General features: G+C 48.5%; 1 protein-coding gene across 1 annotated transcript in view; it reads right to left on the minus strand.

Annotated features, from left to right (window-relative positions):
• The window catches only part of LOC137524123 (uncharacterized), a 240,314-nt gene that overhangs the window by 22,294 nt on the left and 190,558 nt on the right, over nt 1-27,462 (minus strand). Inside the window, exons 9-10 of the mRNA XM_068243658.1 lie at nt 12,413-12,724; nt 10,394-10,492 (exon numbers count right to left, since the gene is read on the minus strand). Of these exons, the coding sequence (XP_068099759.1) occupies nt 10,407-10,492; nt 12,413-12,724 (398 nt within the window). The 3' untranslated portion in view covers nt 10,394-10,406. The remainder of the gene's footprint in view (nt 1-10,393; nt 10,493-12,412; nt 12,725-27,462) is intronic.

Here is a 27,462-nt window from a genome sequence, read left to right on the forward strand (position 1 = left end):
CCAAAACTGCACCAACAGCAGGTACTTCATCATCCTCCTCACACCTTACGTCCATAGTGACGCCTAACTCAGACATATGAGGTGGTGTAACTTGCTTAGCGCCTTCATCTTGTTGTAACAATAGTGGCTGTGGATCAGTTCATTCCCCACCAAATAACTCCTGTGAACTGTCAAATGCAGTGGATGTGGTGCTAGTAGTAGCGCTGGTGGCTGCGGAAGATGAGGGGTTCTGTGTTAAATAGTCAACTACGTCCTGACAATCTTGGGAGTTGATGGCACCTGCCTTCTTCTGAGCACTGTACTTTGGTCCAGGCCCGCACAAAATCACGTCAGCACGATCTCGAACAGACCTGGCGGGTGGCCTGCCTCTGGCTCTGCCTCTGCCTGTTTTGTCCATATTGGGGGAGGGGGGGGATGAAGTGAAAGGTGTGCACTGACTTGACTAATACAATGTGCAGCTGTCACACAGGTGCAGTGAAAGGTATGCAGTGACTGGTATTACAAATGTGCAGCTGTCCGACACACAGGTAAAGTGAACAGTTATGCAGTGACTGGTATATAACACTGTGTGCTGTCACGCAGGTGCAGTGAACAGGTATGCAGTGGTGGTATCAATACAATGTGCAGCTGACACACACACAGGTACCATGAACAGGTATGCAGTGACTGGTATTACAAATGTGCAGCTGTCATACACACAGGTATCATGAACAGGTATGCAGTGACTGGTATTACAAATGTGCAACTGTCACACACACAGGCACCGTGAACAGGTATGCAGTGACTGGTATGACAAATATGCAGCTGTCAGACACACAGGTAAAGTGAACAGTTATGCAGTGACTGGTATATAAAACTGCTTGCTGTCATGCAGGTGCAGTGAACACGAACAGGTATGCAGTGATTAGTATTACAAATGTGTAGCTGTCACACACACAGGTACCGTGAACAGGTATGCAGTGACTGGTATTTATAACACTGCGCGCTGCTGTCACGCAGGTGCAGTAAACATGAACAGGTATGCAATGACTGGTATTACAAATGTGCAGCTGTCACTAACACACACAGGTACCGTGAACAGGTATGCAGTGACTGGTATTACAAATATGCAGCAGTCACACACACAGGTACTGTGAACAGGTATGCAGTGACTGGTATTACAAATGTGCAGCTGTCAGACACACAGGTAAAGTGAACAGGTATGCAGTGACTAGTATTACAAATATGCAGCTGTCCCACACAGGTGCAGTGAAAAGCTAGGCACTGAATGTGCTGGGCCTTGCACAGTATAGCAATTAGCAAGGGCCAGCTGTGACTGACAGGGCTGTATATGCAAGTGTCAGTGGGCCACAAAAAAAAAAAAAAAACACATCAAAAGAACATTAGCTCTCAAAAGAGCTATTTTGGGGTATCAGCAAGGAGCAAGCTAACAAGCCTAACAACAGCCTAACTAAGCTTTCCCTAATCTGTGCAGCAGCCAGCAACCTCTCTCCCTTCTATCACTAACTTTGCAGCACACAGAGTGAGATCATGGCCGACGCAGCTGCCTTTGGGGGGGGGCTCCAGGAGGGAGTGCAGTCTGTTTGGCTACCATGTGTCTGCTGACTGTGATGTAGAGGGTCAAATTTGAGCCTAATGATGTAGTATAGGGGGCGGGTCGAACTCCCATACAGTTCGCGGTTCACCGCGAACGCGAACCACCAATGTTCGCGCGAATAAGTTCGCGGTCGAACCGTTCGGGCCATCTCTAAAGATTAGTGAAAAATTGATGCTATTTGGCTACTCTGCTTTATGTTATAATATCTACATGGATTTTGGATACAGATTCTGGATTTATCAGCTCAGAGAAGCAGGGTTGCTCAGCAGGACCCCGAATGCGAAGTTCCCCCGAAAAATTCGGGTGTTTTTTGGGTTTGCCGCATGCGAACCCGAATGCTGCGATCCGAGCCGAACCCGAAGCCTGCCGAATGTGCGCGCTGGAATTCGGCCGGATGGAGCTGTGGGTTCGGTTTCGGCTTCGGGATTCGGGGATGACGTGATTGGGCCAATCAGAAGTCCTCCTGCCGAGGAGCTGGCAACCCTAGCAACCAATCAGAGGAGGGGAGCCTGGCCTCTATATAAGGCGGCGGCCATGTTGCGGAGCCACGCACTTGTGTGACTGCTGCTGGTACTGAGAGATTCTCCAGTGCTGTGCTGTGTCTGAGCAAGTGCTTTTCACTGCTAAACCTAGCGTTTTGCTTCCTAAACACCTCCTAAACACATTTATTGTTGTCTTATATAGTTAGCTAGTATTTTGATTGTTTTTAGTCAGCTAGTGTATAGTGTATACTGTGCTAGGCTAGTGTTAGTCTGTGAGCAGGCTAGGCCTGCTAGCCTAGGTAGCCTTAGCCTACTACTAGCTTAGGTAGGTTAGGGATTCTAGTTAGTTGTGTACTAGTAGTACTAGTTTAGTTAATTATTACTGCTGTAATCTGTTACTTTATTAGTTTCAGTACTGTGTTAGTTAGTTACTGACTGTGACAGGTCACCACCAGCATCCATTGTGAGTGACCTGACCTGTGACTGTCTGTCACCTCACCTGCCCGAGCCTATTGATTGATTGCGTCTGACCGTGTGTGACCGATTGTTGTAATTGTCACCGACTGTCTGCCGCACGACTTGTAGCGTATTACGCTAGGTGTTTCTTAGTTACCTGCGTGCGTGCATACTACTAGTGTCTACTACTATACTACTAGTACCCGTTCACTTATATTTTTTTTTCACTTTTACTGTGTTATTTTATTATCATCCGTAGTGTGTGTGATAAATAAGAGTTACTTACAACACATACAGGCCACCACCAGCATCCGTTGTTGTGAGTGACCTGTGTCTGTCTGTCGCCTGCCCGAGCCTATTGATTGATTGCGTCTGACCGTGTGTGACCGTTTGTAATTGTCACCGACTGTCTGCCGCACAACTTTCTTGTAGCGTAGTACGCTAGGTGTTTCTTAGTTACCTGCGTGCGTGCATACTACTAGTGTCTACTACTGTACTACTAGTCTACTAGTACACGTTCCCATATATTTTTTTTTCACTTTTACTGTGTGATTTTATTATCATCCGTAGTGTGTGTAATAAATAAGAGTTACAACACATACAGGCCACCACCAGCATCCGTTGTGAGTGACCTGTGTCTGTCTGTCGCCTGCCCGAGCGTATTGATTGATTGCGTCTGACCGTGTGTGACCGTTTGTAATTGTCACCGACTGTCTGCCGCACGACTTACTTGTAGCGTAGTACGCTAGGTGTTTCTTAGCTACCTGCGTGCGTACTACTACTGCCTACTACTACTACTACTACTAGTCACCACCAAGTCACCACCAACACAGACTTTATTAAAGTTTACACCCTTTCCCGCCCTCTTCTACTTATTTTTTTTACTGTATTTGTATAGTGCACAATGACTGGCAGAGGTAGAGGGTGAGGCACCACCAGGAGAGGAAGCGCCATTGCAGGAGCCACTGCCAGCAGCAGCAGGTCTGGGACTGGTCCGCCGCCAGCCACTGACCAGAGGGAGGAGGGAGCAGAGGCGCAACAGCAGCGTGTTGCGCCCATCTTTGAGACGGGTCGTCGCCCACGGCCCATTGGGGAGTCAGGTGCAGGCTGTGGTGGAAATGATGGCGGGGCAGGAAGCCACCTTTTCCAGCCAGGCCTCCAGCATCAGCGAGACTAGTGCCACCAGCACCAGCACTCCTGTCTGCAGCAGGCCTCCACCAGCGCTTGAGGCCATGGTCTCGGTGACCCCATTGACCAGCCTGCCCTCAATGAGCACGCTCTTCGCCCCTGAGACTGTGACCATGTACAGGGATGTTTTGGAGAAGTATGAGTTGGAGATGATAGGGCCATCCAAGGAGGAGGAGGAGGAGTTTGAGGTGCAGAAGTTTGTTGTTGGCGCTGAGGAGGAGGGGCGTGATGCAGGGGACGTTGGGGTAGAGGAGTTGGTTGAGTCGGGCTCACGGGATTTGTTTGGGGTTGATGATGATGACTTGATAGATCCTTCCTATGTGCCACCAGTACCACCAGCACAGTTGGTTGAAGGCAGCTCGTCATCGGAGGAGGAGGCGTCTCTGGCGCAGAGGCGCGGCAGCAGCAAGGCGGCCAGCACAGGGCGTGGAAGGCAGGAGCCACAGCCTGCTGCTTCAGTCGCTTCCACCACCCGCAGCAAACCTCTAACTACAACCAAAAAGGCACAATCCTCCAAGGGCACCTAAAAACCCCAGCCCTCAAGCTCAAAGAGCAGGTTGAAGTCCCCAGTCTGGCGGTACTTCACCAAGTGCCCAGTGGACCCGACCCATGCAATTTGCAACAGTTGCAATCTCAGTCTCAGCAGAGGTCGCGATATCCACAAATTGAGTACCTCGTGCCTGCTGAGCCACTTACAGAGCAGACATTTTGAGGACTTTAATGAGTTGGAGAAGCTTATGCAAAGTGGTGCAGGCAGTGGTCAGATCCAGACAGCCACTGCACAGATTTCAGCAGCAGCAGCAGCAGCCGACCCTCCTGCCCATCCAGCAGCAGCAGCAGCCCCTCCTGCCCATCCAGCAGCAGGAGCACAGCAGCAACTCACTCCCCCCCCCCCCCGGCCAGCCAGTCCTCAGTGGCCTCATCAGCTCCCTCCACAGTGGCCTCCACATCCTCCCGTGCAGGCAGATGCCGCCAGACCCTGCTCAGCGAGTCATTCCCCGGTGTGACCAAGGTGCTGCCTCCCACCCACAGGCGCATCCGGTTGCTGAACGGGTTGCTTGCCCGGGCCATGTGCTCCCAGCTCCTGCCATATTCCTTTGTGCAGGAGGGGAGTGACATCAGAGCGCTGCTGCAGGTTGGGATCCCGGAGTGGCAAGTCCCCAGCCGCCACTATTTCTCCCGCAGGGCGATCCCAGCACTGCACCGCTCTGCCATGGAGAACGTGGGCCACGCGCTGGATCACGCTGTTAGTGCGTGGATCCACATAACCATGGATTCCTGGAGCAGCCGGTTTGGGACAGAGCGCTATCTGTTCTTTACGGCCCACTGGGTCAGCCTGGTGGAAAGCCCGAGCAAGGAAGCAGCAGGTCCATCCTCGGGCGCAGCAGCACCAGTCGCCCACTATGTGGTGCCACCGCGCGGGGTCAGGGAAGAAGCAGCAGCTCCCACCGCCAAGCAATCCCGTCTCTCCAGCAGCGTGAAGGCCCGCCACTGCCAAGCGCTGCTGGAGATGAAAAGCCTGGGGAAGAACTCCTTGACGGCATCCAACGTGCTCCAGTACCTCAGGGAGCAGGAGAGGATGTGGCTGACCCCCAGAGGCCTCACTGTGGGATTGGTGGTGTCCGACAATGCCGCCAACCTGCTGTCTGCCATCAGCAGGGGAGACTTGCTCCACGTCCCTTGCTTGGCCCTCGTCCTGAATCTGGTGGTGCAAAAGTTCATGCGCACCTACCTGGGGATGGAGGAGCTGTTAGAAGCGGCACGGAAAATTGTGCGCACTTTCCGCCACTCAGCAGCTGCCGCAGCAAAACTGGCAGACATCCAGCAGCAGGAGGGCCTGCCACGACACCGCCTCATCATAGATGTGCCAACTCGCTGGAACTCCACCCTGGCGATGTTGGAGCGGCTGGTTGAGCAGAGGAGGGCTGTCAACTGGTACATCTATGATGCCACTGTCGCCGACACCAGCAGCAGAAGCAGCACCACACTCCGGCTCCTCACCAACGCGCAATGGGGGCAGATGCAGCAGGACTGCTTGGTGTTGGCTCCCTTCCTGCAGGGAACCAACCTGGTGAGTGAACAACGGGCATCCCTCTGCCAGTGGGTGCCCTTTGTTTGTCTGCTGGACAGGGCACTTGGCGATTTCGTGGATTTGGGAGTGGAGGCCCTGAAGCAGCTGGAACAGCAGCCGCTTGCGCAGTCTACTGCTCCGCAGGTATTTGAGTCCCTGGAGGAGGAGGAGGAGTTGGAGGTGCTGGACGTTGCTGCTGGGGGGGAACATCGGAGCGCAGCAGCAGTGGTGCGAGGGTGGAGAGAGGAGGAAGAGTTTCAGGGGCAAAAGGAGGAGGAGGATGCTGACCCTGATGTCTCTGTTAGACGGTCCACCCTGTTCCCCATGGCAGCGCACATGCTGCGCTGCCTGCGCACAGACCCCAGGGTCAAGCGGATGCAAGCGAGGGAGGACGCCTGCATCAGCATGATCCAGGACCCACGGCTGAGGGGGAGGTGGGTTCAGTTTCTGCCTGCCAGAGACCGTGAGCAGCGAGCAAGGGAGTTGCAGGAGATCCTTGTTCGGCGACTGGAGAAAGCCTTCCCCCCGCCTTCCACTCCCTCTGTCCCTGTCCAGCAGCCAGCAGCACAGCAGCAGGTGCCTGCGGCCAGCAGCAGCGTTAGGCGCCCAGGAGACCTGCAGTCATTGACGCAGGCGTTCTACATGAAGGTACAGCAGCCGAGAGAGGAGGTGCGGGCAGCAGCCACCTTCGGTGAGAGTCACAGCCAGCGCATGATCCGGATGGTGGGCGACTACATGGGGTCCTTCAGTGGGCTTGACACCGGCAGCGAAGAGCCTGTGGACCCCATGGAGTACTGGGTGGAGCGCTTGCACATCTGGAGGGAGCTTGCGCAGTACTCCCTGGAGGTATTGTCTTGCCCCCCTTCCAGCGTGCTGTCTGAGAGGTGCTTCAGTGCGGCCGGTGGCGTGGTCACCGAGAAGTGATCTCTTCTGTCCACAGAGGGCGTGGACAGACTGACATTTTTGAAGATAAACCAGGCCTGGATAGAAGGCACGTTCCTGGCACCTGTTGTCGGCGAAAGGAGGACATGAGGTGCCTGCCTGGGAATTACAATACATTGCCTGCTGCCTGCAATACGTGACGACTCCTCCTCCTCCTCCTGCTGGCCTGCTGCATTGATTTACCTATGAATTTATTTATGTATTTGTTGTATTTCTACAGGACTCCTCCTGCTGCTGCTGGCCTGCTGCATTGATTTACCTAAGAATTTATTTATGTATTTATTGTATTTATAAAGCGGCAACATATTACACCGTGCTCATTTTCATCCTGCTGCTGTCAGTGGTCCCACCGCCAGAGTCCACACTATGCATTGCCTGCTGTCAGTGCCACACGTCACTCCACCTCCTCCTCCTGCTGCTGTTGTATTTATCCTGCTGCTGTCAGTGGTCCCACCGCCAAGGTCCACACTATGCATTGCCTTCTGCCAGTGCCACACGCCACTCCTCCTCCTACTGCTGCTGTTGTATTTATCCTGCTGCTGTCAGTGGTCCCACCAAACAGGGTCCACACTATGCATTGCTTGCTGTCAGTGCCACACATCACTCCACCTCCTCCTCCTCCTGCTGCTGTTGTATTTCTCCTGCTGCTGTCAGTGGTCCCACCGCCAGAGTCCACACTATGCATTGCCTTCTGCCAGTGCCACATGCCACTCCTCCTCCTACTGCTGCTGTTGTATTTATCCTGCTGCTGTCAGTGGTCCCACCGCCAGGGTCCACACTATTCATTGCCTGCTGTCAGTGCCACACGTCACTCCACCTCCTCCTCCTGCTGCTGTTGTATTTATCCTGCTGCTGTCAGTGGTCCCACCGCCAGAGTCCACACTATGCATTGCCTTCTGCCAGTGCCACACGCCACACCTCCTCCTCCTGCTGCTGTTGTATTTATCCTGCTGCTGTCAGTGGTCCCACCGCCAGAGTCCACACTATGCATTGCCTGCTGTCAGTGCCACACGTCACTCCACCTCCTCCTCCTGCTGCTGTTGTATTTATCCTGCTGCTGTCAGTGGTCCCACCGACAGAGTCCACACTATGCATTGCCTTCTGCCAGTGCCACATGCCACTCCTCCTCCTACTGCTGCTGTTGTATTTATCCTGCTGCTGTTGTCAGTGGTCCCACCGCCAGGGTCCACACTATGCATTGCCTGCTGTCAGTGCCACACGTCACTCCACCTCCTCCTCCTGCTGCTGTTGTATTTATCCTGCTGCTGTCAGTGGTCCCACCGCCAGAGTACACACTATGCATTGCCTGCTGCCAGTGCCACACGTCACTCCTCCTCCTCCTGCTGCTGTTGTATTTATCCTGCTGCTGTCAGTGGTCCCACCGCCAGAGTCCACACTATGCATTGCCTGCTGTCAGTGCCACACGTCACTCCACCTCCTCCTCCTGCTGCTGTTGTATTTATCCTCCTGCTGTCAGTGGTCCCACCGCCAGGGTCAACACAATACATTGCCTGCTGCAAGTGCCACACGTCACTTCTCCTCCTGCTGCTGCTGTATTTATCCTCCTGCTGCTGTATTTATCCTCCTGCTGCTGTATTTATCCTCCTGCTGTCAGTGGTCCAACCGCCAGGGTCCACACAATGCATTGCCTGCTGCCAGTGCCACACACACGTCACTCCTCCTCCTTCTTCTCCTGCTGCTGCTGTTGTATTCATCCTCCTGCTGTCAGTGGTCCCACCGCCAGGGTCAACACAATACATTGCCTGCTGCCAGTGCAACACGTCACTCCTCCTCCTGCTGCTGCAGTATTTATCCTCCTGCTGCTTTATTTATCCTCCTGCTGCTGTATTTATCCTCCTGCTGCTGTATTTATCCTCCTGCTGTCAGTGGTCCAACCGCCAGGGTCCACACAATGCATTGCCTGCTGCCAGTGCCACACACACGTCACTCCTCCTCCTTCTTCTCCTGCTGCTGCTGTTGTATTCATCCTCCTGCTGTCAGTGGTCCCACCGCCAGGGTCAACACAATACATTGCCTGCTGCCAGTGCAACACGTCACTCCTCCTCCTGCTGCTGCTGTATTTATCCTCCTGCTGCTGTATTTATCCTCCTGCTGCTGTATTTATCCTCCTGCTGTCAGTGGTCCCACCGCCAGGGTCCACACAATGCATTGCCTGCTGCCAGTGCCACACACACGTCACTCCTCCTCTTTCTTCTCCTCCTGCTGCTGCTGTTGTATTCATCCTCCTGCTGTCAGTGGTCCCACCGCCAGGGTCAACACAATACATTGCCTGCTGCCAGTGCAACACGTCACTCCTCCTCCTGCTGCTGCTGTATTTATCCTCCTGCTGCTGTATTTATCCTCCTGCTGCTGTATTTATCCTCCTGCTGTCAGTGGTCCCACCGCCAGGGTCCACACAATGCATTGCCTGCTGCCAGTGCCACACACACGTCACTCCTCCTCTTTCTTCTCCTCCTGCTGCTGCTGTTGTATTCATCCTCCTGCTGTCAGTGGTCCCACCGCCAGGGTCAACACAATACATTGCCTGCTGTCAGTGCCACACGTCACTCCACCTCCTCCTCCTGCTGCTGTTGTATTTATCCTGCTGCTGTCAGTGGTCCCACCGCCAGAGTACACACTATGCATTGCCTGCTGTCAGTGCCACACGTCACTCCACCTCCTCCTCCTGCTGCTGTTGTATTTATCCTGCTGCTGTCAGTGGTCCCACCGCCAGAGTACACACTATGCATTGCCTGCTGCCAGTGCAACACGTCACTCCTCCTCCTGCTGCTGCTGTATTTATCCTCCTGCTGCTGTATTTATCCTCCTGCTGCTGTATTTATCCTCCTGCTGTCAGTGGTCCCACCGCCAGGGTCCACACAATGCATTGCCTGCTGCCAGTGCCACACACACGTCACTCCTCCTCTTTCTTCTCCTCCTGCTGCTGCTGTTGTATTCATCCTCCTGCTGTCAGTGGTCCCACCGCCAGGGTCAACACAATACATTGCCTGCTGCCAGTGCAACACGTCACTCCTCCTCCTGCTGCTGCTGTATTTATCCTCCTGCTGCTGTATTTATCCTCCTGCTGTCAGGGTCCACACTATGCATTGCCTGCTGTCAGTGCCACACGTCACGTTTTTAGTTTTGTTTTTTTAAGTACACCTATTTCAATGTGAATTCCCTTTAAAAAAAACACACAAAAAAACCCCGAATTCGCGAACACTAATTTTTACCGAATTTTGAGCCGTAACCCGAACCGAATATGAATTCGAACCGAATTTCGTGGTCGAAGGCGAATTCGAATGTCATGCGGACCCGAATTTGAATGTACCCGAACCGAATTTTGGTACATCTGAACATGCCTGCAGAGAAGTCACTAAATCAGGACTAATAGATCTTACCTCTTTTTTAAGTACACCTATTTCAATGTGAATTCCCTTTAAAAAAAACACACAAAAAAACCCCGAATTCGCGAACACTAATTTTTACCGAATTTTGAGCCGTAACCCGAACCGAATATGAATTCGAACCGAATTTCGTGGTCGAAGGCGAATTCGAATGTCATGCGGACCCGAATTTGAATGTACCCGAACCGAATTTTGGTACATCTGAACATGCCTGCAGAGAAGTCACTAAATCAGGACTAATAGATCTTACCTCTTTTATTGAACTAGATTTTTTTCTTGTCTCTCAACATTTTCCTGTCTCCCTTTTGCAGTTCTTCCCTTTTTCCATTTTCTAATAAATAAAATTTACCTGTGTGGGGATAAAGATGATTTTGAGATGCTTGACAAATTATATTTTTACTTTAAAAGGAACATAAACTGAGAAGGATCTGAATTTTCCCTTTTAAAATAATATCAGTTGCCTGACTCTCCTGCTGATCCTGTATCTCTAATATTTTCAGCCACAGACCCTCAATAAGCATGCACATCAGGTGCTCTGACTGAATTCAGTCTGGATTAGCTGCATGCTTGTTTCAGGTGTGTGATTCAGCCACTACTGCAGCAGGACTGCCAGGAAACTGGTATTGTTTAAAAGGAAACATCCATATCCCTCTCAGTTTAGGTTCCCTTTAAGTAAATTTTGAACAAAATGTAAAAATTGCAAGGCAACTGCTGTTGTGCAAATATTTTTATACACCCTGGTTTTACGTCACACAAGTTTAAACTCTCATATGCCACAGCCTCTATCTGCCACACATAACCACACTGACCACACCTCCAACACTTCATCACACTGACCACACCTACAACACTTCATCACGCTGACCACACCTTCAGCACTTCATCACACTGACCCCACCTCAAATCCTTAATCAAACTGACCACACCTCCAACACTTCATCACACTGACCCCACCACCAATACTCTATCACACGGACCACACCTCAAATTCTTTATCACACTGACCACACCTCCAAAACTTCATCACACTGACCACACCTCAAATCCTGCATCAAACTGACCACACCTCCAACACTTCATCACGCTTACCACACCTCCAACACTTCATCACACTGACCACACCTCCAACACTTCATCACACTGACCACACCTCCAACACTCCATCATAAGGACCACACCTCAAATTCTTCATCACACTGACCCCACCTCCAACACTTCATCACACTGACCACACCTCCAACACTTCATCACACTGACCACACCTCCAACACTCCATCATAAGGACCACACCTCAAATTCTTCATCACACTGACCATACCTCCAACACTTCATCACACTGACCACACCTCAAATCCTGCATCAAACTGACCACACCTCCAACACTTCATCACGCTGACCACACCTTCAACACTTCACCACACTGACCCCACCTCCAAGACTCCATCACACTGACCCCACCTTCAATACTTCATCATACTGACCACACCTCAAATTCTTCATCACACTGACCACACCTCCAACACTTCATCACACTGACCACACCTCCAACACTTCATCACACTGACCACACCGCCAACACTTCATCACACTGACCCCACCTCCAACACTTCATCACACTGACCCCACCTCCAACACTTCATCACACTGACCACACCTCAAATTCTTCATCACACTGACCACACCTCCAACACATCATTACGCTGACCACACCTCCAACACTTCATCACATTGACCACACCTCCAACACTTCCTCACACTGACCACACCTCAAACCCTTCACCACAATGAGCCCACCTCCCACTCATAAAAACACTCACTCCGCCCTCCCAGATATCTCTGCACCATCCCCACCTCCCACATATCACCCACTCTCACCCCTCCTCCAACACTGACTTCACCTCCCACACATGACCCCTGCCTCCTACATGTCACCACAATCATCTTCTCTCACACGTTACCACCCCTGCCTCACGTATGTCACCATGATCACCCCCGACTACTCATCCTTTACTCCCACACATCACCCCCACCTCCTACATGTCACCACAATCACCTCCTCTTACACTTTAACACCCCTGCCTCACTTATGTCACCACAATCACCTCCACTTTTATGTATCACCACAATCACCTTTACCACCCAAATATTACCACCACTTGACCCCACCTTCTAAACATAATTAACCCTTGTTAGAATATTTACATCAATCTAATATAATGATATCTCTGTAGAAGGATCAGAAATAGAGAAGAAATTAGTCTCACATTACCTGCGGAGCGAAGGAAGACCACCTTTTCTGGAGTCCGCAGAGATCCGTGTTTCACAGTCGCTTTAACATATGAATCATGCGGATTCACATGGCCCTTTTTGGGCATGGCCTTACATATACTGGTGTGGGTGTAGCTGCCATCACTGTTCTCTGTTGTACTTTCTTTAATGTCATCCTTTTTAATCTCCTTATATTGGCCATGTAGTTTCTCTGCTCGTTCCCAGGTCACCACAAGATCTTCTGTATAAAAGCCACCAACTTCCATTATGATCGCTCTACCATCTTGTAGTCGTTTGTTTATCAAAGGCTTTCCTGCAGAGTATAAATTAATAGTCATTGATAACAAGTCGAGGATATACTCATATTGACACAGATAGTTGTGTTCACACATCTGGCCTGTAGATCTCCCTATTCTAATTGTGTACTGCATATGATTATCTATACTGTTGTGGGTTGTTAGTTCCTGTCCTCCCTGTTTAGGAAGTGAGGACACTGTTTATGTAGATTGCTGGTGAAACCTGTCAGTAAACCTAGTTTCAGTTACCCTGCCTCCATGACTACTGAACACAACAAGAGAATAATAATATAGTAGACTAGCCGACCCGCAGCGTAGCATACGCCGCATAAGGGGGTAGAGGGCAGGAAGGGGGTATTGGGCACAGCGGCGGGGAGGGGAGCCGGACCCCCCCTCAACTGGGTCCACCATGTGTGCTCCCCCTCCAGCTTAAGCTCACCTGGGTCCCCCATGTGTGCTCCCCCTCCAGCTTAAGCTCAGCAGGAACCCACCCCCCCTCACCTGGGTCCCCCATGGGCGCTCCCCCTCCTGCTTAAGCACAGTAGCAGCCGCCACTATTAGTAAGAGGCAGCGGGCGGGGATGCCTCACCTCTTCCGTTTTCCAGCGTGTGTTCCACTGTTGTCACTTCCTGCAATGCCACCCACTGTATTGGTGTAATTTGCCTTCTTAAAACAGAAAGAAATCTGCAATAATTCAGCTATAAATGAACATTTGTGGTTAGCCACAATGCACTACTACTAAATATGCCAATTATTCTTTTTCACCCTTAGTAACCCAAGCAAGTATCCAGATCCACTGGTGTATAGCAAGCCTTTAGCTTTAAAGGGAACCTTAACCGGCGGGGAAAAAAAAAATCACTTACCTGGGGGCTTTCCCAAGCCTCCTGCAGCCGTCCGGTGCCCGCGCCGGTCCTTCGGTGCCCTCCGGTCTCCCTCCGCCGCTAAGTTTCGTTTTCGGACGACTGCCAGTCGTCCTCTGGCCACTTCCGCATTCCTAGTCGTAAACTGCAGTAAAGCGCGTCCGCATGACGAGTTTGGCGTCATGCACATGACACGTTTGGCGTCATGCGGACGCGCTTTACTGCAGTTTACGACGAGGAATGCGGAAGAGGCCCGAGGACGACTGGCAGTCGTCCGAAAACGAAACTTAGCGGCGGAGGGAGACCGGAGGGCACCGAAGGACCGGCGCGGGCACCGGACGGCTGCAGGAGGCTTGGGAAAGCCCCCAGGTAAGTGAATTTATTTTTCCTCGCCGGTTAAGGTTCCCTTTAAATTTTAAATAGCCATATCAAACCCACATGTGACAGCCTGTTTCAGACTTTTGGTGTTCATCAGTACATGGCAGGGATTGATAAGGCTGTACGAGATAGGGCTTGGACCAGTACAACAGAGTAACCAAGCAGCTCAGGGTGACCCAAACCACTCGGAATGTATATATGAGGATAAAATGGTCCAAAAAGACCTTCTACTAAAAAAAATCAAAGCTTGGTGTAATTTGCCTTCTTAAAACAGAAGCAAATCTGCAATAATTCAGCTATAAGTGAACATTTGTGGTTACCCACAATGCACTGCTACTAAATATGCAAATTATTCCTTTTCACCCTTGGTGAGTCAAGCAAGCCTATGGGCCTGATTCACAAAGTGATGCAAACTGTTTAGCACGGGTGTAAAACGAAAAGCTGTAGGGCCTGATTCACAAAGCAGTGCAAACTGTTTAGCATGGGTGTGCTAAACAATTAGCACGTGAAGTGCCGCGGTCTTTTGCGTGCGAAATTTGCCGCGAGTTGCACGATTGCAGATTTTTGCACGCGCAAAGTGCCGCGATTTGCGCAATAGCAGTCTTTTGCGCGCGCAATTTGCCGCGAATCGCAGCACTTTACGCGTGCAAAACTCCGCAATCGTGCAACTCGCGGCAAATTTCGCACGCAAAAGACCGCGGCACTTCACGTGCTAATTGTTTAGCACACCCATGCTAAACAGTTTGCACTGCTTTGTGAATCAGGCCCTACAGCTTTTCGTTTTATACAGTCATATCTAATCCACATGAGACAGCCTATTTCAGACTTTCAGTCCTCATCAGTTGTTGGCAGGGATTGATAAGGCTGTATGAGATAGGGCTTGCACCAGTACAACAGAGTAACCAAGCAGCTCAGGGTGACCCAAACTACTAAGAATGTATATAGGAGGATAAAACAGACCAAAAAGCCCTCCTACTAAAAAAAGCAAAGCTTGGTGTAATTTTCCTTCTTAAAACAGAAGCAAATCTGCAATAATTCAGCTATAAGTAGAGTTGAGCTGAAATTTTCGTAATTTCGCATTACTATAATTACGCATGCGAAATTTGCGATTACGATGCGAAATTAGCGTAGCGAAATTGCCATTAAAATCGTAATTGAAAATACCGTAAGCGTAATTTTCAACGCGAAATTTCGCGTTTCGTTCATGCCGTAATTTCGCATTAAACGCTACCGTAATTTCGCGTTAAACCGTAACGCTCCGTATAATATAAAAAAGCCGCCGACTTTAAGGGTTAATAGCAAAGCCCCCTTGAATGCTAAGAGACTCAAATTTGGAGAATATATTAAGGAGATCAGGAGGAATAAGAGGAAAAAAATTTTTTTCAAAAAGACCTTATAGTTTTTGAGAAAATTGATGTTAAAGTTTCAAAGTAAAAATGTATACATTTAAAAACCCGCCGACTTTAACGGTTAATAGCAAAGCCTGCTTAAAGTTTAGGAACACCAAATTCCTAGGGTATATTAAGGGGATCAGTGGGAATAAGAGGAAAAAATTTTTTTCAAAAACACCTTATAGTTTTTGAGAAAATCGATTTTTAAGTTTCAAGGGCAAAAATGTCTTTTAAATGCGGAAAATGTCAGTTTTTTTTGCACAGGTAACAATAGTGTATTATTTTCATAGATTCCCCCAAGTGGGAAGAGTTTTACTTACTTCGTTCTGAGTGTGGGAAATATAAAAAAAAAACGACGTGGGGTCCCCCCTCCCAGGCCTCTTTAACCCCTTGTCCCCCATGCAGGCTGGGATAGCCAGAATGCGGAGCACCGGCCGCGTGGGGCTCCGCACCCTGACTATACCAGCCCGCATGGTCCATGGATTAGGGGGTCTCGGAAGGGGAGGGGCAGCCAAGATTTCCCCTCCCCCTCCGAGCCCTTGTCCAATCCAAGGACAAGGGGCTCTTCTCCACCTCCGATGGGCGGTGGAGGTGGAGGCCGCGATTTCCTGGGTGGGGGGTTCATGGTGGAATCTGGGAGTCCCCTTTAAAAAGGGGTCCCCCAGATGCCCACCCCCCTCCCAGGAGAAATGAGTATAGAGGTACTTGTAGTACCCCTTACCCATTTCCTTTAAGAGTTAAAAGTAAATAAACACACAAACACATAGAAAAAGTATTTTAATTGAACAAAAAACATAACCACGAAAAAAGTCCTTTAATATTCTTAATTAACCATTAATACTTACCTGTCCCTTTAAATAAATGATCCCACGCAATATCCTCGGAAATGTTCTATCAGTTACAATGTAACAAAGTTATTACAATATAACAACTTTGTTACATTGTAACTACGCCGCACCCGACGTCACTCACCGCCGCCGCCGCCGCCGCGTCTGCGCTGCAGGACCCGACAGAGCTCTGAGCTATAGCTCAGAGCTCTCGAAAGCATCTTTGTATTTGGGCTCCAAGGAGCCCCATTGGTCCTTAGCAGACCAATGGGGTTCCTTCTGATTTGAAGGAACCCCATTGGTCTGCTAAGGACCAATGGGGCTCCTTGGAGCCCAAATACAAAGATGCTTCTCAGAGCTCTGAGCTATATAGCTCAGAGCTCTGTCGGGTCCGTGCAGGAAGCTAAGTCCCCGCCGGCTCCGCTGCCCTCCCCGCCTCTCCCACATGTCACCCACATGTGGGTGGGTGACATGTGGGTGACAGATGTGGGCGGGGTGGACAGCGGGAGCTGCGGGGACTTAGCGTCCTGCACGGACGCGTATGCGGCGGCTGAGCGGCGAGTGGCGTCGGGTGCGGCGTAGTTACAATGTAACAAAGTTGTTACATAATAACTTTGTTACATTGTAACTGATAGAACATTTCCGAGGATATTGCGTGGGATCATTTATTTAAAGGGACAGGTAAGTATTAATGGTTAATTAAGAATATTAAAGGACTTTTTTCGTGGTTATGTTTTTTGTTCAATTAAAATACTTTTTCTATGTGTTTGTGTGTTTATTTACTTTTAACTCTTAAAGGAAATGGGTAAGGGGTACTACAAGTACCTCTATACTCATTTCTCCTGGGAGGGGGGTGGGCATCTGGGGGACCCCTTTTTAAAGGGGACTCCCAGATTCCACCATGAACCCCCCACCCAGGAAATCGCGGCCTCCACCTCCACCGCCCATCGGAGGTGGAGAAGAGCCCCTTGTCCTTGGATTGGACAAGGGCTCGGAGGGGGAGGGGAAAGCTTGGCTGCCCCTCCCCTTCCGAGACCCCCCAATCCATGGACCATGCGGGCTGGTATAGTCAGGGTGCGGAGCCCCACGCGGCCGGTGCTCCGCATTCTGGCTATCCCAGCCTGCATGGGGGACAAGGGGTTAAAGAGGTCTGGGAGGGGGGACCCCACGTCGTTTTTTTTTTATATTTCCCACACTCAGAACGAAGTAAGTAAAACTCTTCCCACTTGGGGGAATCTATGAAAATAATACACTATTGTTACCTGTGCAAAAAAAACTGACATTTTCCGCATTTAAAAGACATTTTCGCCCTTGAAACTTAAAAATCGATTTTCTCAAAAACTATAAGGTCTTTTTGAAAAAAATTTTTTTCCTCTTATTCCCACTGATCCCCTTAATATACCCTGGGAATTTGGTGTTCCTAAACTTTAAGCAGGCTTTGCTATTAACCGTTAAAGTCGGCGGGTTTTTAAATGTTTACATTTTTCCTTTGAAACTTTAACATCGATTTTCTCAAAAACTATAAGGTCTTTTTGAAAAAAAAATTTTTCCTCTTATTCCTCCTGATCTCCTTAATATATTCTCCAAATTTGAGGCTCTTAGCATTTAAGGGGGCTTTGCTATTAACCCTCAAAGTCGGCGGCTTTTTTATATTATACGGAGCGTTACGGTTTAACGCGAAATTACGGTAGCGTTTAATGCGAAATTACGGCATGATACGACTGTAATGCGAAAATTACGCGAAAATTACGCTTACGCGAAATTTCGCGAAATCCTTCTTCATTACGATTATGTACTTACGGCCATAATCGTGATTACACTAATTACGCGAAATTTCGCAAAATCGTAATTAGGTCATTACGCTCATCTCTAGCTATAAGTGAACATTTGTGGTTACCCACAGTGCACCACTACTAAATATGCAAATTATTCCTTTTCACCCTTGGTAAGTCAAGCAAGCCTATGGGCCTGATTCACAAAGCGGTGCAAACTGCTAAACAGTTAGCACGTGAAGTGCCGTTCGCAGACTTTTGGGCGCGCAAAGTGCCGCGATCGCACAAATTGCGCACGCAAAAGACCGCAATAGCGCAAATCACGGCACTTTGCGCGCACAAAAGTCCACTAACGGCACTTCACGTGCTAAACAGTTTGCACCGCTTTGTGAATCAAGCTCTATAGCTTTAAATTTTACATAGTCAGATCAAACCCACATGGGACAGCCTGTTTCAGACTTTTGATCCTCATCAGTACATAGCAGGGATTGATATGGCTGTATGAGATAGGGCTTGGACCAGTACAACAGAGTAACCAAGCAGCTCAGGGTGACCCAAACCACTCGGAATGTGTATAGGAGGATAAAGGAGACCAAAAAGCCCTCCTACTAAAAAAAAAGCAAAGCTTGGTGTAATTTTCCTTCTTAAAACAGAAGCAAAATCTGCAATAATTCAGCTATAAGTGAACATTTGTGGTTACCCACAATGCACTGCTACTGAATATGCAAATTATCCCTCTTTGCCCTTGGTTTGATATGGCACTACTTCTTCTTCTTGCTTGGACCAGCCCCTTCTTCTTGCTTGGACCGGCCCTGGGGGCAGGGCGCTACTTCTTCTTCTTGTTTGAAGGTTGAGGCACTTAGTCTATTATATATATATATAGATGGTGTCGTTTCTGAAGAAACCACAGGATGTTGGCTATGAAACGCAAGAGGTGTTTTGGCAAGTTGCCCTTGGTGCTTAGAGAGCACACAAAGTCGGTAGAACCTGTTTAAAACTGTGAAAACTGAAGCAGAACAAATTGCACCATTAAAACCAATCAAAAAGCCTGATTGGCTGTTTTTTGGCTCCGCCCACTTTTAAAATGTGTATCTCGGTCACCCAGTGACCGACTGCGCCAAGTTTAAAGTCCCTGCCATTAACAATAAAAGAATGGTAGCAACTTATATATTGACATTGAATAGCAATAGGTAACATTTGATTAGCTGTTTTAAGCTACACCCATTTTTCTGAATTTTAACCTCAGTCACCATGTCATAGTCTGTGCCAAGTTTTGGACCTCTGGCTTTAAAACTGTGAGAGTGGCAGTATTTGAAATTTTTACATTGAAGTGCATAGGTGAAATTTGATTGGATGTTAGTGGCTCTGCCCACTTTTCCTATTTTTTGACCGCAGTCACCCAGTGAGTAACTGGGCCAAGTTTGGGACACCTGGCATTCAAACTGTGATAATACCAGCAGTTTATCATTTTTCATTAAGGTCAATAGCTAAAATCTGATTGGCTGTTGTTGCCCTGCCCCTTTATTTCCTAATTGTGAACCACAGTCAATCAGTGACTAACACTCCAAAGTTTGTGAATGCTGGCATTTAACATCATAGCCGGCCTTTGATATGAGCGACTGGAGCGGTCGCTCAGGGCGCCAGCTGCCAAGGGGGCGCCTATAGCTGGTTGCCTATACTGAGGGCACCTACACCTGATTTCCTATACTGAGGCCACCTATAGCTGGCTACCTTTACTGAGGGCACCAACACCTGGCTACCTATGCTGGAGGCACCTCTGCCTGGCTACCTATGGGGGGATGAAGACCTTCAACTGACTTCCTATACTGGGGGCACCTATGCTTGGCAACCTATATTATGGGCACCTACACATGAGATCCTATACTGGGGGCACCTATACCTGGCTACCTACCCATACTGAGTCTGAGGGCGTTTTTTTTGGGGGGGGCGCACTGCGGCTAAAACACGTGGTGCAAATTGTCAGTGCTGTGCTATCCATCTAAATGGGGGGGAGGCGGCTAACTGTCCCACTGATTGTTTTTATTAATATTCCTGAAAGGTTCTAGCCTTTATTTTAAGTGTATTCAGGATAATGCTCTCTTTCCATCCATTCGTTGTTATTAATAGTATTTTTTCTATTATACATATGTGACACAGAGATCTGAGCATTTGGCATGATGTGTCACAACGTCAAAAAGGTTGGGAACCACTGTTTTAGGAGATATCTCAGGAGAAAAGGGGAATTGCATATGGGCCTGTGTGTGTGTGTATACGTGCGTGAGTGTGCGTATACGTGCGTGAGTGTGTATATATGCACGTGGGTAGAGGATGTAGGGGGGGGGGGGCACAAAAATCAGGTTTCGCTCAGGGCGCTGTGAAACCTAAGGCCGGCCCTGTTTAACGTGTAAAAATGGCAGCAGGTCCATGACATCAATAATGTGAGAATGGCAGTGTAATGATCCACTCAGCTGGCTGCACAGGCAGACAACTGTTTGACCATTCCTCAAGTCTGTGGGCTGCTTATCTGTCTTCATTTTGCAAGTTTCAGACCTGCTCTGCTGCTGAGGAATTTGCATACATTTGTCATGCAAATTATCTAGCCACCTCCTTTGAAGGCTTGCAGCATAAATACCATGTGATCCAACAATCCTTGGTTGGTCATGATGGTTTGTTACTGATGAACGCTCCTAGAGTGTCAGCCCTGTTTGTTTGTCAAAGGTTATCTTAGAGTAATTCTTCTAGTAGAAGTAGATCTTCTTTGTCTGAGTACCGCAGAAGTACCGCGATGACGCGTACGAGGGTACGTGTCATCATGTAGATGACGCGTACCCTCGTTCGCGTCATCGCGGTACTTCTGCACTCTCTTGATACGACTTCAAATGTAAACAGGAAGTGCGTCAAGAGAGGGCGGAAGTACCAGATGGTACTAGCGCCTAGCATCTCTGGCTGCCCGCTTCCTGCCCTCCTCCTCAGGTACTTTTGGGGGGCTTAAATTTAACATTATAGGGAACCGGCAAAAGGGAGAGCTTAGCGGGGAGGGGTGGGGGGCATTTCCGACCCCCCCCCCCCCCGCGCTCGGGGCATGCTCTCCCTTTATGCTGGGACCCTATAGGGGCCCCAAAGGGACATGTTCAGGTTGGGTTCGGCTCGAACATGCCGAACATCAGGGGCATGTTCGGCCGAGCCACACCAAACCCGAACATCCAGATGTTCGCCCATCACTAGTGTTCGCGTTTAGCTAGCGTTTGTTATTTTCCTTGTCTTCTCATTGTTGTTTGCTGTGCCTTTGCTACTCTCATGCTCTGTCCTGCCCAGTCTTGTGTCACTTCTGGCAATCGCCTCTCTCGCGATTGCGTTCCTACTTTGTTTCTGCTGTTGTGTGTTCACCGTTGCTGGTTGGCGACTAGATTGGTGCACACACATACATTCTGTCCCTGTGCTCATTCTCCTTCACAATCGCTTCTCTTGCGATTGCGTTCTCACTTGGTTTCCACGGTTGTGTGTTCACCGTCGCTGGTTGGCGACTAGATTGGTGGACATACATCCATTCCTTCTCTGTGCTTATTCAGTCTTGTGTCGCTGTTAGCAATTGCCATCTCTTGCGATTGCTTTCCCACCTGGTCTTCACGGTTGTGTGTTCATCGTCGCTGGAGTGCGACTATATTGGTGGACACACATACACCCTGTCTCTGTGCTCATTCTCATTGGCAATCGCATCTCTTGCGATTGCGTTCTCACTTGGTTTCCACGGTTGTGTGTTCACCGTCGCTGGTTGGCGACTAGATTGGTGGACATACATCCATTCCTTCTCTGTGCTTATTCAGTCTTGTGTCACTGTTAGCAATCGCCATCTCTTGCGATTGCTTTCCCACCTGGTCTTCACGGTTGTGTGTTCATCGTCGCTGGAGTGCGACTAGATTGGTGGACACACATACACCCTGTCTCTGTGTTCTCTCTCTTTAAGGGCTATCTTGCCCTGCATTGCTTCCCACGTACAATTCCTTCTGGCATCTGTGGCTGTGCAGAGGATCTGTTCCCCTGCACTCCATAGCTCCATCTGCCGGCAGGAATTCCCCTCTACAGGTGCATAGCACCATTGCTGGGTTCTCTCAGATTATACGCTTGTGGAGGATTTCCGCAGTGTCAGCACGCATCCTGTGCGCTAACCACGGAAAGAATTACACAATCGTTACAGGCGGCCTTTTTAATCTTTCCCATTCAAATCAATTAAAGAAATCTGATTGGTTGGTTTTGGCTCTGCCCACTTTTCTGAATTTTAATCCCAGTCCCCCAGTGACCAACTGTACCAAATTTGAGGCCCTGCTATTAACCGTCTAAGAGTGGCAGCTGTTTTAAATTTTCCCATTTAAATAAATGGCTGACATTTGATTGGCTGTTGTAGACTCCGCCCATTTTTTGTAAATTTTAGCCACAGTCACCCAGTGACCCACTGTGCTAAGTTTGTGAACTCTGGCTTTTATTGTGATGATCCGCTCAGCTGGCTGCACAGGCAGACAGCTGTTTGACCATTCCTCTAGTCTGAAGGTTACAGGTCTCTGGAAGAGAGACCTGTCTTTCCTTTGCAAGTTTCTGGTCTGTTCTGCTGTTGAGGAATTTGCATACATTCGTTATGCAAATCCCCTACCTGCCTCCTGTGATGACTGGCACTATAAAAGGCTTCTGCTCCCAGAATGCTTTGCTGGTCATTTCTCCTTCATGGTTTGTTTGAAACACTCCTGGAGTGTCAGCCATTGTGATCTGTTAAAGTTTACCTTAGGGTAATTCTTGGAACTGTACTAGGCAGTTTCCTAGTGCAGTTAGATTGCATATCTGTTTTGTCTGTTTGTTGCGATTGTCCTGTCCCAGCGGCGGTCGACAGGAAATAGTTCTGTTTGTCTGGGTGCTAGCCGGAGCAGCGGTTGCTACTGGTAGCCCCTTCTGATCTGTTTTGCTTGGATCGCACTAGCCTCTAGCGATAGTGGCAGTGGATCCTTCTGATCTGTATTCTGGAGTGTAGGCTGGAGCAGCGGTTGCTACCGTCTACCTCATCTGATCTGTCTTGTCTGGATCGCATTAGCCTCTAGCGGTAGTGGCAGTGGATCCTTCTGATCTGTCTTGTCTGGATCGCACTAGCCTTGCGCTAGCGCTGTGGATCCTTCTGTTCTGTCTGGTCTGGATCACACTAGCCTCTGGTGCTAGCGCTGTGGATCCTTCTGATCTGTCTTGCCGGGATCGCACTAGCCTCTAGCGGTAGTGGCTGTGGATCCCTCTACCTTATTCCTGTTTCTCGTTTGTCTGTCTTGTCTGATACGAACGATTGCTGTAGGCTTGGTGAGGTAACCGTTAAGCAAGCGCTTGCGTTCTTTGTTTTATGTTTGTTTGTCGGTGGTTAGTTAGGCGTGCTTGTCTCTGTTGTGCTTAACATGCATAGATCGTGCTGTAAACGCGTTCGCTGTTGCGAATGAGTGCGGTGTTCGCGTTTAGTTAGCGTTTGTTATTTTCGTTATTTCTCTTTGTCGTTTGCTGTGTCTTTACTACTCTTGTGTTCTGTTCTGATCTGCCTTGTGTCACTTCTGGCGATCGCCTCTCTCGCGATCGCGTTCATACTTCATTTCTGCGAATGTGTGTTCACCATCGCTGGGTGGCGACTAGATTGGGGAACACACATTTAGCCTATCTCTGTGCTCTTCTCTTGAAGGGCTATCTTGCCCTGCATTGTGGCATTTCGGACAATTCGCATCTGGCATTTGTGGCAGTGCAGAGGGTTTCAATCCTCTGGACTCCACAGCTCCATCTGCCGGTGGGAATTTCCCTCTACTGGTGCTTGCACCAAAGCTGGGTACTCTCCTTCCCTACGTTTGTGGAAGACTTCCGCCGTGTCAGTGCACTCCTTGTGCGCTGATCACGGAGATAGTTCCACAATCGTTACAGAATGACCAGCCAAATCGAAATTCCCAGTGTAGAGGGAATTTCCGATTTGTACGTTTTTGTTGAATATGGGTCCTGTGTCTTTAAGAGCTTCAAAAAACTGGATTCAGAGACTAAGCAGGATTTCCTCTCTGAATGTGTAAAATTTTGTCTGAATCCTACCTTTCAAATTACTGATCCATCCACGTCAGCTATTGAATTAGCCTATGTACTCTTGCAAGGGGATCTGTTGTCCTGGGCTTATAGTGAATTAAAAGATAATTCTTAGAATAATAATCTGTATCAATTTCTTACATTGATCTTCTCTCACTGGTTTAAGCTGCCTTGCTTACCACCTGCTCTGTTTGAATCTGTAGCTGTTAATAAGTCAGCTGATCTATCCCTTCCATACAAGACCTTGCACTATGACAATCAGTTCAATGTTTCTCTTGCCACTTCAGGTTTTAAACAGCAGCCATCCAAAGTTGCTAAAAAGAAAAAATCTAAAAAACACAAACATCCGAATAAAACGTTTCCTATTGATGTTGACAATGATGTTGCTCAGTGTCAGGATTTTTTGCCCCAATCTGAAGCATTTGTGGATCCTTTGATAGGCAAAAATCCTTTGAAAGTCTATGCATATTTCTGACCCCAACCCTTATGAGTGCTACTTAGATACCGGGTTGTTTGAGCCCCCATTTGCTCCATGGGATATTGGAGCATTGGTTGATGAGTTCGAGATTGATTGGAAGGCGTTTTGCGATTTCTACATCGCAGAAAGCGCAGAGACGCTAAACGCTTGTATAAATTCTGTGTACACTTTGAAAGATTCTGATGAGTGTGACAGGTGTTTTGTGGATCCAGTGATGTGTGTCTGGCAGACGATCTTGGATGAGTTGCACACTCACCAGTCAATTGATTCCAATAGAGAGACATCGTTATCGGATGATTGTTCCTGCCTTCTTGGGGTAAAGCATGTGAGTGTAGACACCGTGCGATCTGAAATTAATGGGTGTACCTTTGTGGTTGATTCCTGTGCGAATCTTGAAAGATTCTCTCCTGACTGTGTGCAGTTTGAATCTAATGCCTGTTTCTCGGATGTTTCTGCCAAGTGTGATCAGCGCTGCGTAATATGTTGGCGCTATATAGATCTAATAAATAATAATAATAACATGAATGTGTCATTACTCTCAAAGATATGCGGAATCCTTTGTCATCAAAAAACAGATCTTTAAGATCTTCCATCTGTGATCCTGCTATGGGGAAAAGTCCTAAACTATGTAGCATCAAAAGTAAAATTAATATGTCTAATAAAGTTTTTCCTGTTGTTGTCGCAACTTCTTCTGCTAATGAACCTATGTCTCATGCTGTTCACACCTGTGAAGGGCCGTTGCCTGATGACAGTTGCTCCAGTGTGTCTGTCCTGAACACTTTACAGTCTGGTCTGCAGATTGCGGAGGCTTGCGCTTTGTAAGCGTCAGTTTCGCAACCTAAAGCGATCGTGGATTCGCAAATTTTGCGTTCTGTCTCCTCGGATTCATCATTGTTAGCCGAGTCTAAGGGTGAGACAGCGCTTTGGTTTTGCGAATTTGACTCTGAAGCATCTTTGCAGTGTCCAGAGAAGGTTTCTCTGAGCCTGCCCTGTACCATGAATAATATGATGTTTAATCGCACTGACATTCGTGAGTCCCTTTCTTGTTCTGAAGAAAGTACTGACCAGTGGTGCTCAGCAGAGCTCGAATATTCGAGTAGCTCGAATATTCAAGCTCTTTTTCAGCTATTCAAGCTCGGTATTCGAGCTCCGAATAGCTGCAGCTATTCGAATGGGCTATTCGAGTAAACGCGAATAGCCCATTCACTATTCGAGCTATTCGAGCAAACGGCGCTATTCGAGCTGGGGTACCGAGCTCGAATAGCGTCATAGCCCAGATTGATGTCCTTAGAGCCAATCAGAGGGCTCCCAGGCCCTCTGACGGCAGCCAATCACAGAGGGGGACCCTGGCCAGCCCCTACCCTATAAATAGCGGCCGCCATGTTAGGTTTCTCCGTCCTTGCCTGAGACTTGCATAGAGAGAGAGTTGCTCCTTTGTGCTTTGGCTTAGCAAGAGCTCTATTGTGGTCATTTACCTAGCGTTTTTGCTCACATACACCTCCTATACACACCTATATTGTTGTTAGTTAGATAGACATTGTATTTTAGTTAGTAGCTTTTGTGTTACATAGACAGAGACAGCTGCTGCAGGCAAGCTTACAGCTTTAGGCCTCAGGGCCTGCCTGTGTGGGCAGCTGTTCTCTCCTGTCCTCTGTTAGTTTATTTCTCTCATCTATACCAGTATTTCTGCTGTCCTTTACTACTGATTGATTCTGTATTTAGTATTGTAGTTATACTGTACTAGGACACTCACTGTCACTGTTCATAGGCTAAGGCTAAGGCTACTAGCTCCTGCGTGTGTGCACTCACTGTCTTGTACACACACACTCTATTTCCTTCTGATTACTGATTGATTATTGTAATTAGTTGTACTTACTGTTACTACTTACTCTTACTGTACTATAGGAGTCTAGGACACTCAAACACTGTTCATAGGCTACTAGCTCCTGCGTGTGTGCACTCACTGTCTGTTGTAAGGCTTGGTGGTGTATTCTCCACAGTCAGCATGCAACGCATGAGCTGGCGTGGAGGAGGTACACACACTAGCACAAGGAAACAGGCTATCCCTAGTATAGTGGAGGGGAGGACTGACTCCAACAGGAGATTGTGGCGCACAGAGCCAGTGCAGATCTGACAGCCACAAACAATGCTTTCGTTATAACGTCTCAGCGCAAAGTAGCGCTGAGCGCACAAACCAGAACTGAGGAGATCAGGACAGGTAAACAGAATGAACGCTTGCTAAACTAGCCACTACTTAGTGACAGCAAGCGTCCACAATAACACAGACTGGAATGAGGCAGCCAATGCGTTGCGGCGATGGCGTGCCTCACAAAGACAGGACAGGATAGTCAGGAAATAGCAGGATCAAGATAGATGAACGTAACACAGACAAACATACAATAAGTATGTTTTCCTAGCGTATTACAATTACAGCTATCAATGAAACTATTTGTAACGTCTGACTAACATATGTATATATCGGCAATGAACCGATATATGACATAAGCAGGAACACTGACTTAGGACTGGAACGATACAGGGAACAGGACTCAGAAGGATTCGCTATCTCTTCGCAGAGATGAACGCAATCCACAAACAGTAACAGAACAGGATTCAGAAGGATTCGTTATCTCTTCGCAGAGATGAACGCAATCCACAAACAGAACCAGGAGCAGGATAACTAACTCAGCACGGGTGGTCACGGTACGCGCAACCTACCAAAACGTGCTGGAAGCTGACTAACTGCACACAGGATATAAACAGTTCGTGTACGTATATATCAGCGACACTGATGTATCACATAACACAAATACAAGGAAAATAATAAACGTGCTGGTATGCATATATATTGGCAATGAACCAATATATGATGCAAAGACCAGCAAAGTATCTTTAGAACAAGAAACACGATCGGGGGCTGAAGCGACAGCAAGACAGGCTTAAACTGAAGCTATGAAAACCCAAGGAA

This window comes from Hyperolius riggenbachi, chromosome 7, assembly GCF_040937935.1.
Source record: "Hyperolius riggenbachi isolate aHypRig1 chromosome 7, aHypRig1.pri, whole genome shotgun sequence".
In the NCBI taxonomy this organism is placed as follows: Eukaryota; Metazoa; Chordata; class Amphibia; order Anura; family Hyperoliidae; genus Hyperolius; species Hyperolius riggenbachi.